This window comes from Erpetoichthys calabaricus, chromosome 17, assembly GCF_900747795.2.
Source record: "Erpetoichthys calabaricus chromosome 17, fErpCal1.3, whole genome shotgun sequence".
In the NCBI taxonomy this organism is placed as follows: Eukaryota; Metazoa; Chordata; class Cladistia; order Polypteriformes; family Polypteridae; genus Erpetoichthys; species Erpetoichthys calabaricus.
Window position 1 is genome coordinate 16,661,674 of NC_041410.2, and position 14,535 is coordinate 16,676,208.

General features: G+C 39.4%; 1 protein-coding gene across 1 annotated transcript in view; it reads right to left on the reverse strand.

The window, feature by feature from the left end:
- Positions 1 to 14,535, reverse strand: part of LOC114667823 (WD repeat-containing protein 72-like) — a 268,463-nt gene that overhangs the window by 81,138 nt on the left and 172,790 nt on the right. Inside the window, exon 19 of the mRNA XM_028823316.2 lies at positions 13,989 to 14,132. Coding sequence (XP_028679149.2) covers positions 13,989 to 14,132 — 144 coding nt within the window. The remainder of the gene's footprint in view (positions 1 to 13,988; positions 14,133 to 14,535) is intronic.

Here is a 14,535-nt window from a genome sequence, read left to right on the forward strand (position 1 = left end):
GAAAAAGTATCACATAAAGGACCTCCCTGCTGTCACCCATCAGGCTTGGGGAACTCAGATACTAACCACCCATCTGACATCCACCAACCTTCCTCCACCTTAGCCCTCCAACTACTACTAGATCTGGACCTTCACGGTATAATTATGACACATAGACTTGCATGCTGTTTACTGTATAGTCTGATTCCCTTGATAGACAGATAAACAGATAAGCATTACATTAGATAGATAATACAACTTTAAAACACAGATGTTTATAGTTTTCTATGAAGCCACTAAAACACAAATACATACAGTATCAACTGCTATCTCTTAAAACCAGACAGACAGACAGACAGACAGACAGACAGACAGACAGACAGACAGACAGACAGACAGATAGATAGATAGATAGATAGATAGATAGATAGATAGATAGATAGATAGATGCTTTCCTGTTCTACTTGAATAAACCTGAGATTAAATGAGCACTGTACTTTAGAGCCCTATGTGTCATCCTCAAGTGATACAAAATTGTCTGTTTGACTTTATGCCCATGTAGAAAATAGAGCAGCACGACACAAAGTGCATGGGTTTGTCCATTGCACTGATTACTTGATGCAGTAGTAAGCAAGCCTAAGTGAATTGTGTGTCTTCAATCTTTCCAATCACTTAGGGATGGGCACCAGTGAATATCATCCATCATTCCTGCCCTCAAACATATGGTGCATCAGCAATCTGAGGCTGACCTAAATGATAGTAAAAGCTGCTATGCTATTCACAATAAGAAATTGTTGTCCTCTGAATTACAGGTTTGAGATTAGATTGCTAACATAGTCAACTTGATGTATAAGAGAGGTGCTTGGGTGTGAGACTCCTCGAAGATGCCTTAAAGATTAATTCATACCCTTCAAATGTACACCCATCACAAAGAAAAATACAGTGAGTGTTTAATAAAAAAAATACATTTGGCTCGGTCTGCTAGCTTCAAACTCAATGTCAGAAAATGAAAGCCTTTGTTTAGTCTATTTGTTAGCTGCTTTACCATATGATGCAGACTCTTCTGATTTAATTACAATAGAATTAACAAAGTAATTAAATATATAGATGTTGTTAAATATGTAACCCCACCACCACCACAGAAAAAGCCAGACCAGGTACACTATAAAATCACAGACTTCTTCATTTTCATATTTAAGACCTACAAAAAAGCAGAAACTACCACATAATGCAATGATACCACCATCCAATTTACATAATGCTATTGTTAGATAATATGAAAATGTATTTTCTCTGTATGTGGTAATAATAATAAAAAAAAATCAAACAATAACTTTTAGAATTCTTCTCCTAAAAGCAGAATCATTTAGTCTATTCTTAATAGTATTCATAGTGATATTTAATTACCTTTTCAAGTAACATCGAAAATAACCTTAAACATTTAACCATTCATGTTTATGACATCTTAACAACAGAATCATCTTATTTATGGTCAGGAACTACCATTTAAAAATATACATAGTAACATGATAACCCTATTTTCTCAGCTCTCCCACAGGTTTGGCACCTCCACCTTCTCCAGTTCCAATCTTACAATTTCACCCCACAGCTACAAACTTGGAAGAGCCTCTGAGAGGCTGACCTTTAACCTACCCTAAGAGGGTCACACAAAAGGGCAGAATTATCCAGCACTACAGAATCCACAGAAACAATTCTGCCTCCCTGTCAGTTCTCGCTATAGTTCCATCAAAACAATCACATTAAAAGGAAAAAGTGAATCTGTGGCTATCCCAATTCACACAGACGTGGTCTTTTACACTTTGGTGTATTCACAGAACACCAGAGGTGCTATATATTTATAAGGTGTGCCTGTTGGGAATGGCTGTGCAGTCTGCACCACAACCTTTCTAGAATTACTGGAAAGGGACACACTTTTTTGAGTATTTGTATTAAGCACAGTGTGCACCAAGACCTTCTATAATAATTCTTATGTTCTCAAAATATAACTGACTTCCCGAATCGTTGACATGGCACTATGATGTAGAAACTATTTAGAAATTAAAATTAGACATTTCACTGTGCTCAGAAGGATCCTGATATTTTCCACGTTAAAACAAATGAATCTGTAAAGTAGACGAATATACTAAGAAATTAACAGCAGGTGCTGGTTAAATTTTGGTATAAAAATGGTTAAAATGCTTTTGTGGAGGAGATACATGCCCTGTTTTGTGTGTACTGTACAAGTGTGTCATTATTTTATGGACTTAAAACTATAGACAGAAATAGAAAGAGAGACCTCGGTAACATTTCACGAGGACAGCAGAAGCTTATTACTAAATGCTTGACCTGTCGATACCCCCTTTTAGAGGAGCAAAGGAGCTATTTCCTAATAGCCTAAACCTAATTCCACAAGAGGGACAAAATATAACGGCCAAAGAAATCCGAAAGGTCAAATAAACTGAGGCGATGAAACAGATAATTGGACAGCCATGAAAAAAGAAACATTATTTAAAATAATAAAGAACTGGCAAATTAAAAAAAAAAGATTGCTTTATTTTACTGTCTGCAGACATACAATATATTATAGATAGATAGATAGATAGATAGATAGATAGATAGATAGATAGATAGATAGATAGATAGATAGATAGATAGATAGATAGATAGATAGAGTTCTGCAGCTGTCTCTAACAGGCCATCTCTGGGATTACCTATAATAAATGTATCTTGCTGAGGCTCCAGTTCTATGATTAATTTAAGAATTATTAAATAACATTCACAATAGTCATTTTAATTAACTATTACAATAAAATTACATTTTTACTGCCTCACTAGCAGAAAGTATGGCTCCTGCCGGCTTTATATATCTACATTTATCCTGGAACCAAACTAAACAGTGCCTCATCTCAATGTTTACTGATTGTCGGCACTTACCTCTTCACACCTTTATGATGAGGCTGGCTCTGCAAAACATCAACTGGTGTAGTGCAGATAGTTTGGAGCATCTCCACTTGGCATATCATTATATCCAGTCCACATAAAATGCCCTATCTCTTGGATTTCTTACCATCTTAGGATTCGTGGATAATAAAATTGCAATTAAATAATATCTGTCTACTGTACACTAAAACATTACTGTCTATGTGTGTGTGTGTCCAGTCCCTCTTGATTTGTCAGTTTCACTTTAATTGCTCAGTCAAACACAGTCGAGACATGAACAGCAGGGTAAGACAGGTGGACACACATGAAGATACGAAGGAAAGGTGAAGGAGGAACGCTGACAGTTGCCTTCAAACATGGGAAGTATTTGCAAGAATACGAATGATATTTTCACAGTGAGTAATGGAGGCCCATCTTCCATTGGTGGTAGCAAAAAAGCAGGCAGGAGGCGAGCAATGCACTGCAAAGTGAAATGGTCTGAGAAGTAGGGAATGCAACTGGGAGAGGAAGCACCTGCCAAGATAGGCTGAGACACACAAGGATACCGAAGAAAGGCACAGGATGAACAATGATATTACCTGTTTTTGTCAGATTACAGCTCAAAATTTAATGCTGCTGTATCATCAGAGCTGAAAATCAAGTTTCTAAACCTACAATCAGATTTTGGCCTTTCTGAAGGGCAGACCTCAGCCAACAATGATGAGAAGGTTTACAGAAAAGAGGTCTGCCTTGATGCCAGGACAACAATCTACACCCTAATGTCAGCAAAGCCAAGGAGTTGGTTACGCACCTCAGAAAGGAGAAGGTAACCCATGCTTCCATTACCACTGGAGGAGATGCTCTGGACGTAGTCAGCACCTTTACAATTCTTGGAGTCACAATCACTGATGACCTCATGTTAGCATAAACACACCTGAGCCATTGTTCACAAGGTTTACCAATTCCTTTACTTCTATGGACATTTGCAGGGAGCCTGGATGTCTCTATACATGATACTGATTTCTATAAATGTATAGTTTAGTTGGTTCTCATTGGGTGCATTATGTCCTTGTAAGACACCTGTTCAGTTGTGGACCCCAGTTTACTGCCGACAGTGGTGAGGTTGCCTGAGAATATCACCAGTGGAAACTATTACTAAGACCTCAGCCACTTTGCAAATTCCCTTTTCTCTTTACTTCACTCTGGTAAATGTACAGCAGCATTAACACTCACATCACTACATTCATTACACTCAAGTCAGAAGACTACGCTACAGCTGCTTCATGGTATTTTAATTTTTATTTGTTTTAATACTGCCCTGAAAGGTGATGATGGATCCTGACCAAAAATGGAAAATAGCACGCTGCTCCTCCTTGGTGTATATGGAAATTTCAACAAACCAAACAAGGAAAAGTTCCCAAAAACATTCCATTTGTCTTCAGAATCAGTTAACAAAGTTTAGGGTCACAGCATCTATCTGAGCAGCACTGGGCACAAAACAGGAGCTAACACTGAACAGGATGCCACTCCACCACTCTGTTCATTTAAACTGGCCAAATTAGAGTTGCTAATTAATCCTATGTGTTAATTTACTGGTATACTAAAATTTATCTATCTAACTGAACATTTAAGACTTTCAGATTGAATGTTTCATTGACAAAGTTACCTTGGCGTTATTTACCTCACATTTCACATGGCGGTACAAGATAAAAAAGCCAAATGGTCTTTCATCCAATATTATTTGCCCTGATCTCTCTTCCTAAACTGTGTCACTCATTTCACTTTTATGGTGCCCAACACATTTTGACTGGAATGTATAAATAATAAGGGAGAACTCTTTAATGTTCAAAGGCTGCTTGACAAGGTGAACATACCTCTTCCGTTGGACTTGCCCATTGGGGCAGGCCAAATCAAAATCCACTGACATGAAAGACATCATTTCCAGATGAACTTACCCTTGTACTGAGCCTTATTAAAATGTATGGAGAACCACCAGAAGAGAACAAAAAAAAAAAGAAAAGTAAAAAGGTGAATCTAATTCATATAGATAAAGTCTATAGTTGGATGATTTAGTCAGTCAGTCATTTTCTAACCAGCTTAGTCCTGAACAGGGTCGCAGGGGTCTGCTGGAGCCTATCCCAGCTAGCAAAGGGTGCAAGCCAGGAACAAACCTTGGACAGGGCTGCAAGTCCATCTCATACCCATACACCAAACACACGTCAGTGCTGATTTAGCGTTGCCAATTCACCTAACCTGCATTTCTTTGGACAGTGGGAGGAAACCATAGCACCAGGAGGAAACTCACGCAGACACAGGGAGAATCCATGCATGAATACTGAGACACAGCAGTGTTGCCACTGTGCTACCGTGCCACCCATCTTGCTATTGTTTACATTATATTTAGCATACAATCTAAATTGTTGTCTTGTACTAGTTTGTATTTTATTTTTGGTATCCTTGTAATATATCTTATTGTGCGAAAGAAATCTTTCCATCCAACCCACTTAACCACAATAAGAGCCGTAGCCTATACTGGTACAAAGCACTGAATCTGTGCCATAGCTGACTGGATTTCAGCTCTTGTACCTCTAATTTTGAGCCCTCTGTCCTTGGAACCTCCATAAACATTCCATGACTCCAAAGTCTGCAAAAAAATATATACAGTGATCCCTCGCTATATCGCGCTTCGCCTTTCGCAGCTTCACTCTATCGCGGATTTTATATGTAAGCATATTTAAATATATATCGCGGATTTTTTGCTGCTTCGCGGATTTCTGAGGACAATGGGTCTTTTAATTTCTGGTACATGCTTCCTCAGTTGGTTTGCCCAGTTGATTTCATACAAGGGACGCTATTGGCAGATGGCTGAGAAGCTACCCAACTTACTTTCTCTCTCTCTCTCTTGCGCTGACGTAGGGGGGTGTGAGCAGGGGGGCTGTTCGCACACCTAGACGATAGGGACGCTCGTCTAAAAATGCTGAAAGATTATCTTCACGTTGCTACCTTCTGTGTGCAGCTACTTCCTGAAGCGACATGCTGCCGGTGCTTCGCATACTTAAAAGCTCAAAGGGCACGTATTGATTTTTGACTTTGTTTTTCTCTGTCTCTCTCTCTCTCCCTGCTCCTGACGGAGGGGGTGTGAGCTGCCGCCTTCAACAGCTTTGTACCAGCGGTGCTTCACATACTTAAAAGCCAAACAGCCCTATTGATTTTTGACTGCTTGCTTTGTTCTCTCTCTCTCTCTCTCTCTCTCCTGACGCGCACTCCTTTGAAGAGGAAGATATGTTTGCATTCTTTTAATTGTGAGACAGAACTGTCATCTCTGTCTTGTCATGGAGCACAGTTTAAACTTTTGAAAAAGAGACAAATGTTTGTTTGCAGTGTTTGAATAACGTTCCTGTCTCTCTACAACCTCCTGTGTTTCTGCGCAAATCTGTGACCCAAGCATGACAATATAAAAATAACCATATAAACATATAGTTTCTACTTCGCGGATTTTCTTATTTCGCGGGTGGCTCTGGAACGCAACCCCCGCGATGGAGGAGGGATTACTGTATTTTTAATTTTTTATAATATGTTCATTTCACAGACTTACTTTAAACTTTATAAAAATATCCTAGATAATGTTACACTTAATCTGTTTTTTTAAGTGGCTAATGTGAAAAGAAAACAGTGCAGTAAAAATGCTGGATTCTGTACAAATCAACAAAAATCTTCAGGTCAGTGTAGTTAAAAAAAAAAAAAATATGTGGGTTCGGTGCAGCAGGTGTGGATGCTTATATGGAGGTTGAAAGATAAAAGGATCAGGAGCAAGGCAATGGGGACAAAAAAGCATCAGCTGAGGCTGGGAAGAGAAAAAGCTCCAATGTGAGTGTGCTGCGCGGCGTGTAGACAGCTGAACAATTTAAGGCTCTGAGATATTCAACTAATTTATGCATGTGAATATATGTGTAAGCAATACCAATTTAATGCATTTATTTATTATTATTATTATTATATGATGTAATTCAGTGTTAACAATGTGCGCTCTGGTGCCCAAATTGCTGTAGTCTGCATACTCACATTCTACCCCCAGGCAGTCACTATGAGCTCTGGAACCTCATGGTTTGGAAATTATAAGCACTGCTGGTAGCCCAGGGAGCAAGAGATGCAACCATGAACAGGGCACCAGTTCTAAGTGCTCACTCATCCATCCATCTATCCATCCATTTTCCAAACTTACTTATCCAAACAGGGTTGTGGGGAAGCTGGTGCCTATCCTGGCAGGCAACAGGTGCAAGGCAGGAACAACAACAACAACATTTATTTTTATAGCACATTTTCATACAAACAATGTAGCTCAAAGTGCTTTACATGATGAAGAAAGACAAAATAAATAATTAAAATTTATTAATATTAATTAATTAAAAATACAATTCCTTGAGAGAGCACAAGCCTGTCACAAGGATCCATGGATTCTCACTCATACAGGACCAATTTGGAGTCTCCATTTTACCAAGCATCTGTGTCTGTGGGAGTCGGGAGAACACTCCACGTGGGCAGTACTCGTGCAGGGACCTCAACCCAAGTCTCAGAAACTAAGAAGAAGCCCTGCAGTGCTGTGCGCAAAAGGTGCTATACAAAACAGAAAGGCAAATTAAAAGAACTCCATGATTTACACAGTACTTTGTATGCCTCAGTAAAATAATCTGTGATTAAATGATCTCAATATCCCTTGAAACTTGGAAGAATGACTGCACAGCACTTCATCATTTGTAATTTAATAGGAGTAGTCACTCTTTTCTGCGGAACCTTTCTGTAAACCAAAATGATCGTCATGTGTATCACAAGGAGCACTAAATGATATTAAGAGTCATGCCATTAAGCGTGAGGCCGAACACATGTGCGCTGCAGTTATGTTTCGATGATCCATGTACTTTACTATAGACTTCTCATATTTAACAAGCGTTTTAGCATTCCTTCAGCTTTCTTGAGCCATGTCCTGGTGGAATTGTATACCTTCCTAAGAGTCTAAGGAAGACAGAGGTGGCGCCGGCACAATTTAATTTAGTTTAAAAATACACACCAAATCAAATTGCTGTTGCATTAAGGGATTCTCTGGTAAAATAGCTGGAAGAAGGAATGAAATAAGCATTCATTTCAGAAATACTTAGCACTCACGTTTCCTTTAGTACTTCATCTCCTTTATTAAAGATTGCTGCATCAAAGTTTAATTGAGCAATTACATCTAAAAGCCAATTTTACACCATGGCAGAGGGGACAAATTGATTTGTAAGTTTTTTTTTTTTTTTTTTACTGGAAGCAACACAAATTTGAACCTGCTAAACAATACAACAAATGACTAATATATTTAAAATCAAAATATGAGAGTCAGACAGTCAAAGTACGGCAACTTCATTCTAGATGTTATTAAACTTGTTTTGCATTATCCTTTGATATATTTCACTCAAGATGAAACAATGGGTAGTGCGGGCACTTCATGTCTGGTTCAAAATCCTGTCAATATTGAGTCTGCATGTTCTCACTGTTTCTCTCCTGGGCTTTCTCCAGGTACTTTGACCCCCATGGATCCCGTGATCATCAGAGGTGACTGTGTGCAGAGGGTACAGACCTATAAATATCTGGGAGTGTAGCTGGATGATAAATTGGACTGGACTGCCAATACTGATGCTCTGTACAAGAGAGGACAGAGCCGACTATACATTCTTAGAAGGCTGGCGTCCTTCAACATCTTCAATAAGATGCTGCAGATGTTCTATGAGACGGTTGTGGCGAGCGCCCACTTCTACGCAGTGGTGTGTTGGGGAGGCAGCATAAAGAAGAGGGACGCCTCACGCTTGGACAAACTGGTGAGGAAGGCAGGCTCTACTGTAGGCACGGAGCTGGACAGTTTGACGTCTGTGGCGGAACAACGGGCGCTGAGCAGGCTCCTGTCAATCATGGAGAATCCACTGCATCCAATGAACAGGATCATCTCCAGACAGAGGAGCAGCTTCAGCGACAGACTGCTGTCACCGTCCTGCTCCACTGACAGACTGAGGAGATCGCTCCTCCCCCACACTATGCGACTCTTCAATTCCACCCAGGGGGGTTTAACGTTAACATTATACAAAGCTACTGTCTGTTATACCTGCATTTTTATCACTCTTTAACATTGTTTTTTTTTTTTTTTTTTTTTATCAGAATGCTGCTGCTGGAGTATGTAAATTTCCCCTTGGGGATTAATAAAGTATCTATCTATCTATCTATCTATCTATCTATCTATCTATCTATCTATCTATCTATCTATCTATCTATCTATCTATCTATCTATCTATCTATCTATCTATCTATCTATCTAACACTTCAGGAAGACATGTACAGTGAGTTAACTGGCGATAATTTGGTCCTGAGTGAGAGGACTCTGCTTTGGACTGGTACCCCATCTAGGGTTGGTTTCTGCCTTGTTTCCCATACTGCTTGTGACACTATGTTAGTCCGAGCAGGCTTGAAAAAGTTATGTTATTTTTGGTCAATGCTTCTTAAGACTATAAACAGAGGACAACTTTAAATCAGGGCTGTGAAACTGACTGTCAACCTTTCCGTTGGACCTCCTGCTTCATGTCAATGCTGCTAAGATAGTCTCCGCACACACACACACACAAACAACCATGAATTAGGATGGTTTGAAAATGTTACATTATGTTAATACCTAAATCTTCTCGGGGTCTAAGAGGCTACTACGTCTTAGACTACAGACATAGAATTTTTTTCTCAACTAATTTGGATAACAATTTCATTGTCTCACACAACTTCAGCTTTTGTCTCAGAGTACATTTTTTGGTCTCACTGTGGGTTGTGTTTAGTCATGTTGAATTTCCAAAGGATAGATTTTTTTAGTCATTTATTTATACCTGGCCAGAGCTGGATACTTTGCCTAATATTCCTATTAAAATATAATAAATAAAAATAATTTCTTTATTGAGACAAAGGAAAAAACTAAAATATTAGCAAGCTTAATTATGTAGATACCAGTAATGGCGTACACTTGACTTGAGCATTCCTAGTTTTCATCCTCTTTCTCTGTACGCTTATCATTCGTTTTCTCAGAGGTTGATGCGCTTGCTGCTTCCTTAGCAGCTCTTCTTTTCTCCACCCTAGCGGCCCACTTCTTCTCTTCTTTCGTCGGCATCTTTTCGCATTAAAACTGATTAAGTCAGTGTTTGTATTGCAATTACTTTGCAAGTACATTTTCTTTAATTTTCACTTAAGCTGGCATTAAACGCCAATCTGCCTCAAGAATGATTTATGATGTGAAGAGGTAGGGAAAGTGGCAGCGAAGGTCGTAAGGGAATCAGAGCGGCGCCCATATGCATGCGCCGTACGGCCACCATGCTGGCCGCTGCGGAGAGTCGATTCTACAATAAAATAAAAAGAGGAATAACCTTGGAGGTCAATCATCACCCCAAAAGCGGACAGTAGACGTCATGTAGTATATGTGTACCACATTTCAGGTCAATAGGTGAAACGGTTTGCGAGCTACAGGTGACGTAAAATCCTGGATAGACAAACGGACAGCCATGGTAGTGTATTATATAAGAAGATAAGTTAACAGCTTAAGTGAGTAGCTGATGTAAAACCAGTCACCAAATGGGACCATCTGAAGTGAATGGGAGATTTACTGTAGTAAGTAGTAGATGACAGCCTTGTCCTTACTCTTTATTTTGTACTTTATTCTTCAATGTCTAGTGTCTTTGAGGCTTACTAATTAGTGCATGACACTAATGTCTATATTTGCCTCTTAGCTGGAAAATGCCTGTGAGAATTCAACTTGTGTGCGTATGCCACATATACTGGCAAACAAACAACATTTGTTATTATATAGTGCCCTTCTACAACAAACACCAACCCAAACCACTTCACAAGCAGAGATCCAAAGAGCACAGACATATAAAGTGATGCAGTAACTCAGAGCTGAGGATCGAATCAGTACTCTTGTAGTTTGGAGCCCATTATGCCATACTGCTTGATGTAGATGTGCATTTTACCCTGTGTTGGGTCCGCTGGTGCTGGGTGCATCCCTGGTTCCCCATAACTTAGAAAAGTAGTGTCTAAAATGGAGTGAACAGGATGATGGTATATTGTATGAATTACAGCTGCTACACTTGTAGCTAAAACTGTAATTTTGTTCACATCTTTAACTCATATGTTGGACGTTATGACTTCAAATAAGCATGAGTGTGCAACAGGAGGGAAAACAAGATTTTATATATTGGATTTATGCGCCACTTACCACTGCTGCACTGGACACTTACCTGGTTGGTGACGTATGAAAGCCACATGAACAAATTGATGGTCTGCTTAGCACTGTGAACAGGTTAACAATATAAAAACAATATAGAAGAGTCCATTCATCTGTGTACCTGATGAAACTGCCCAATCAAAATGCAGGATACAAGGGTATCTTGTAAGACACGTTAGATAGTCAATAGTGGGTAGTAGATTAGGTCATGGGAATACTTTAAGTATTTATATATTTATACAGTATATCACATGACAATTGGGGTTTTGATATGTATTCTATGTCTTACTTATGTTTTACTTATCATAATGTGTTATTCCATATTATAAACTATGTAAAGCGTTAATTTAATCATGTATTCATTTAGCTCTGCTTACCTCGCTTTGTAATTGTACTTTTCATAAGCAGGTTATTATACTTTTTGAGCTTGTAATGGTGTTGTTGTTTATTTAGATGTAAACAATGACAGATCCACCATCAATCATGAGTCCTCCTCATAAAGTGTACTTTCAAGTTTCTGACCCCTATTGTACCCATATATTCACATGTAACATTTTCAGTTCATACATGCAATACTTTACATTTGTCCACATTAAATGCTGCATATCTGTCCAAGTATCTGTAATATTAAGGCATCTGCCATTCCAACTAGTTTAATGTCACCTACACAATTAAGCCACTTCTATGTAATCAAACACTAATGTCTAAGTGTGAGTCCGGTCACTCCAAGGAATCTGATGGGTTAGTTTGGCTTTGGTTTGATTGGTCAGTTTGGCTTTGGCTGCTCAGTCACACATAATCGAGACATGAAGCACTGGGCAAGGGAGACTGACACACATTGAGATCCTGAGGAAAAGCATTGGAGGAACGCTGAGAGTTACCTTCAAAGATGGGAAGTATTTCCATGAATATGAGTGATGATTTCATAGCGAGTAATGGGGCCACTATTATCCACCACTGCTGGTAGTCAAAAAGCAGACACGAGGAGAGCAAAGCACCTCGAAATGACAAAGTCTGAGAAGCAGGATTCATGGGAACAAGATCAAGAGAGGAAGTGCCAGGCAAGAGAGGGTGAGACACACAAGGATACCAACGAAAAGTGTAGGATAAACACTGAAGGTACATGTAAAGCAAGAGATATCATCCATCCATCCATTATCCAACCCGCTATATCCTAACTACAGGGTTACAGGGGTCTGCTGGAGCCAATCACAGTCAACACAGGGCGCAAGGCAGGAAACAAACCCCAGCCCACCGCAGGGCGTGCACACACACACACACGCGCGCACTCTAGGGACAATTTAGAATTGCCAATGCACCTAACCTGCATGTCTTTGGACTGTGGGAGGAAACCCACGCAGACACGGGGAGAACATGCAAACTCCACGCAAGGAGGACCCGGGAAGCGAAACCGGAGTCTCCTAACTGTGAGGCGGCAGCACTACCCACTGTGCCACCGTGCCGCCTCAAGAGATATCAAATATTTTTACATTTATTCTGTTACCTGCCTTTGACAGATAACATATCAGTTATTTACATTAAATAATTTATTAATATAAATTATAAAGAGTAGCAGCCCCAGCTCCCACCACTTCTAACATTACTCAGTTTAGGAAAAGTTCCTCTCACAGCAACTCTTTAGCTTCTGTGTTTCAGCCAATTTATATCCCATCTAAGGAGTGCGCCTTGACCTCCCACCTTTTTAGTCTGACCACTGGCCTCTCATGTGGTACCTTATCAAAAACCTTTTTAGACACAGAGATAAAATATACTGTATGTGCCCATTGGACCAAATGAGTTTCTTCTCCTTCTCACAGAATTCTAGCTTATTACTGAAACATGATCTTGCCTCTCCAAAACCATGTCAACTGAGATCGCACTTGAGGTGTTTACTCAGTCTTTTCTTTAATAATTCCTTCCACTAATGTAGCTATGATAAATGTTAGACTCACTACCTTATAGTTACTATGAATATTATTGGTCCAATCATCTTTTTATATAAAGGGAAAACATTTGGTAGCTTCCAATGTTTACGAACTTCTTCTGCGTATAGTGATTTCTTAAAAATGCATGCTAAGTTGCCCCCTGCTCTTTAGCTCAGTCTTCTTAAATTATACATTAAAGAAATTATAAAAAATACATTTAGTTGAATGAATAACTACTGCTGTTTTTTTTAATTTTAATCTGAATCAATGTGCCTTGTGATGGGATGTCACCCTGCTTAGGATTCGTTTCCGTCTCACATCCATTTCTGCTCTGACAGGCTATGTCTCCATGAAACTCTCAATTGCATTAAGCAGGTTCAAAAATCAGTGGATTGATTCTTTGCATCTGTAATAGGTGATGGGTTTTAAGGCTAGATAACCAATAATTCACCTAAGTATTTCAAATCCAAACACAATCAAACCTACTCAATCTAGTTCACAGATGTCTGGTGAAGCCTATCCTGGTGGGAGTTAAAGAACCAACTCTGGTCACCAGCCCATCACAGGGTTCACTCAAGCACACATTTTCAACGTTAACGTGGAATCACCATTTAAGGCAACACACACAAACCCCTTTAATACTTGGAGGAAAAACTCAACACATATGGGAAGAACATGCAAAATCTACACAAATCTACCACCAGACCAGGATTTGGACTTGGGACTGTGCAGCTGTGAGGGTGCAATAATGCAACTGTGTTGACTCTCTACTTTTGATAGTTTATCTTAGTAGTAAAAAACATATGAGACAGAAAGAAGCTGCTTGATCTGAACACTCTCCTCACACTTATCACCTTCTATGTGTCGATCACAGATCACCTTACCTGCCACAGTTGGGCTTGGTGAACAATGCAATTCAGGCACTTTAGCTGTAGGCACAATTGGTTGGAGCTCAATATCAATATGGTGTTTCCCATTACAATTATCTTCAGTGGTGGACAGAGTGTGGATCTCTTCAGGAAATGCTGCTACAGTAGGAGGTATAAAAATGTGAGACCGTTTAGTCAAAAGTGTTAACTAAATGAAGTAAAGTCAACCTTTGTATAAAATATGGCTGTCTATCTGTTCTGTATATCCTTCTCTTCCAACTTGACTTCCCCACATATTTTTGATTTACTTTCCTCCAGCATACCAACGCTCGTTAAGTCATTTGTTCATTTTCTGAACCCACTTACTGTGTGTCATAGAAGGTCAGCAAGGGTGCAGTGCAAGTACGGTATCAAGACAGAGTACCAGTTCATTGCAGGGGGCATTTATTCAAACTGGGCCAATTCAGAAATCACCAGGTAACCTACCTTGCACATATTTACACTGATAGATGCTGTGTCCATTAGGATATAACACTAACCACTGCTCTACTGTGCTTTGCTG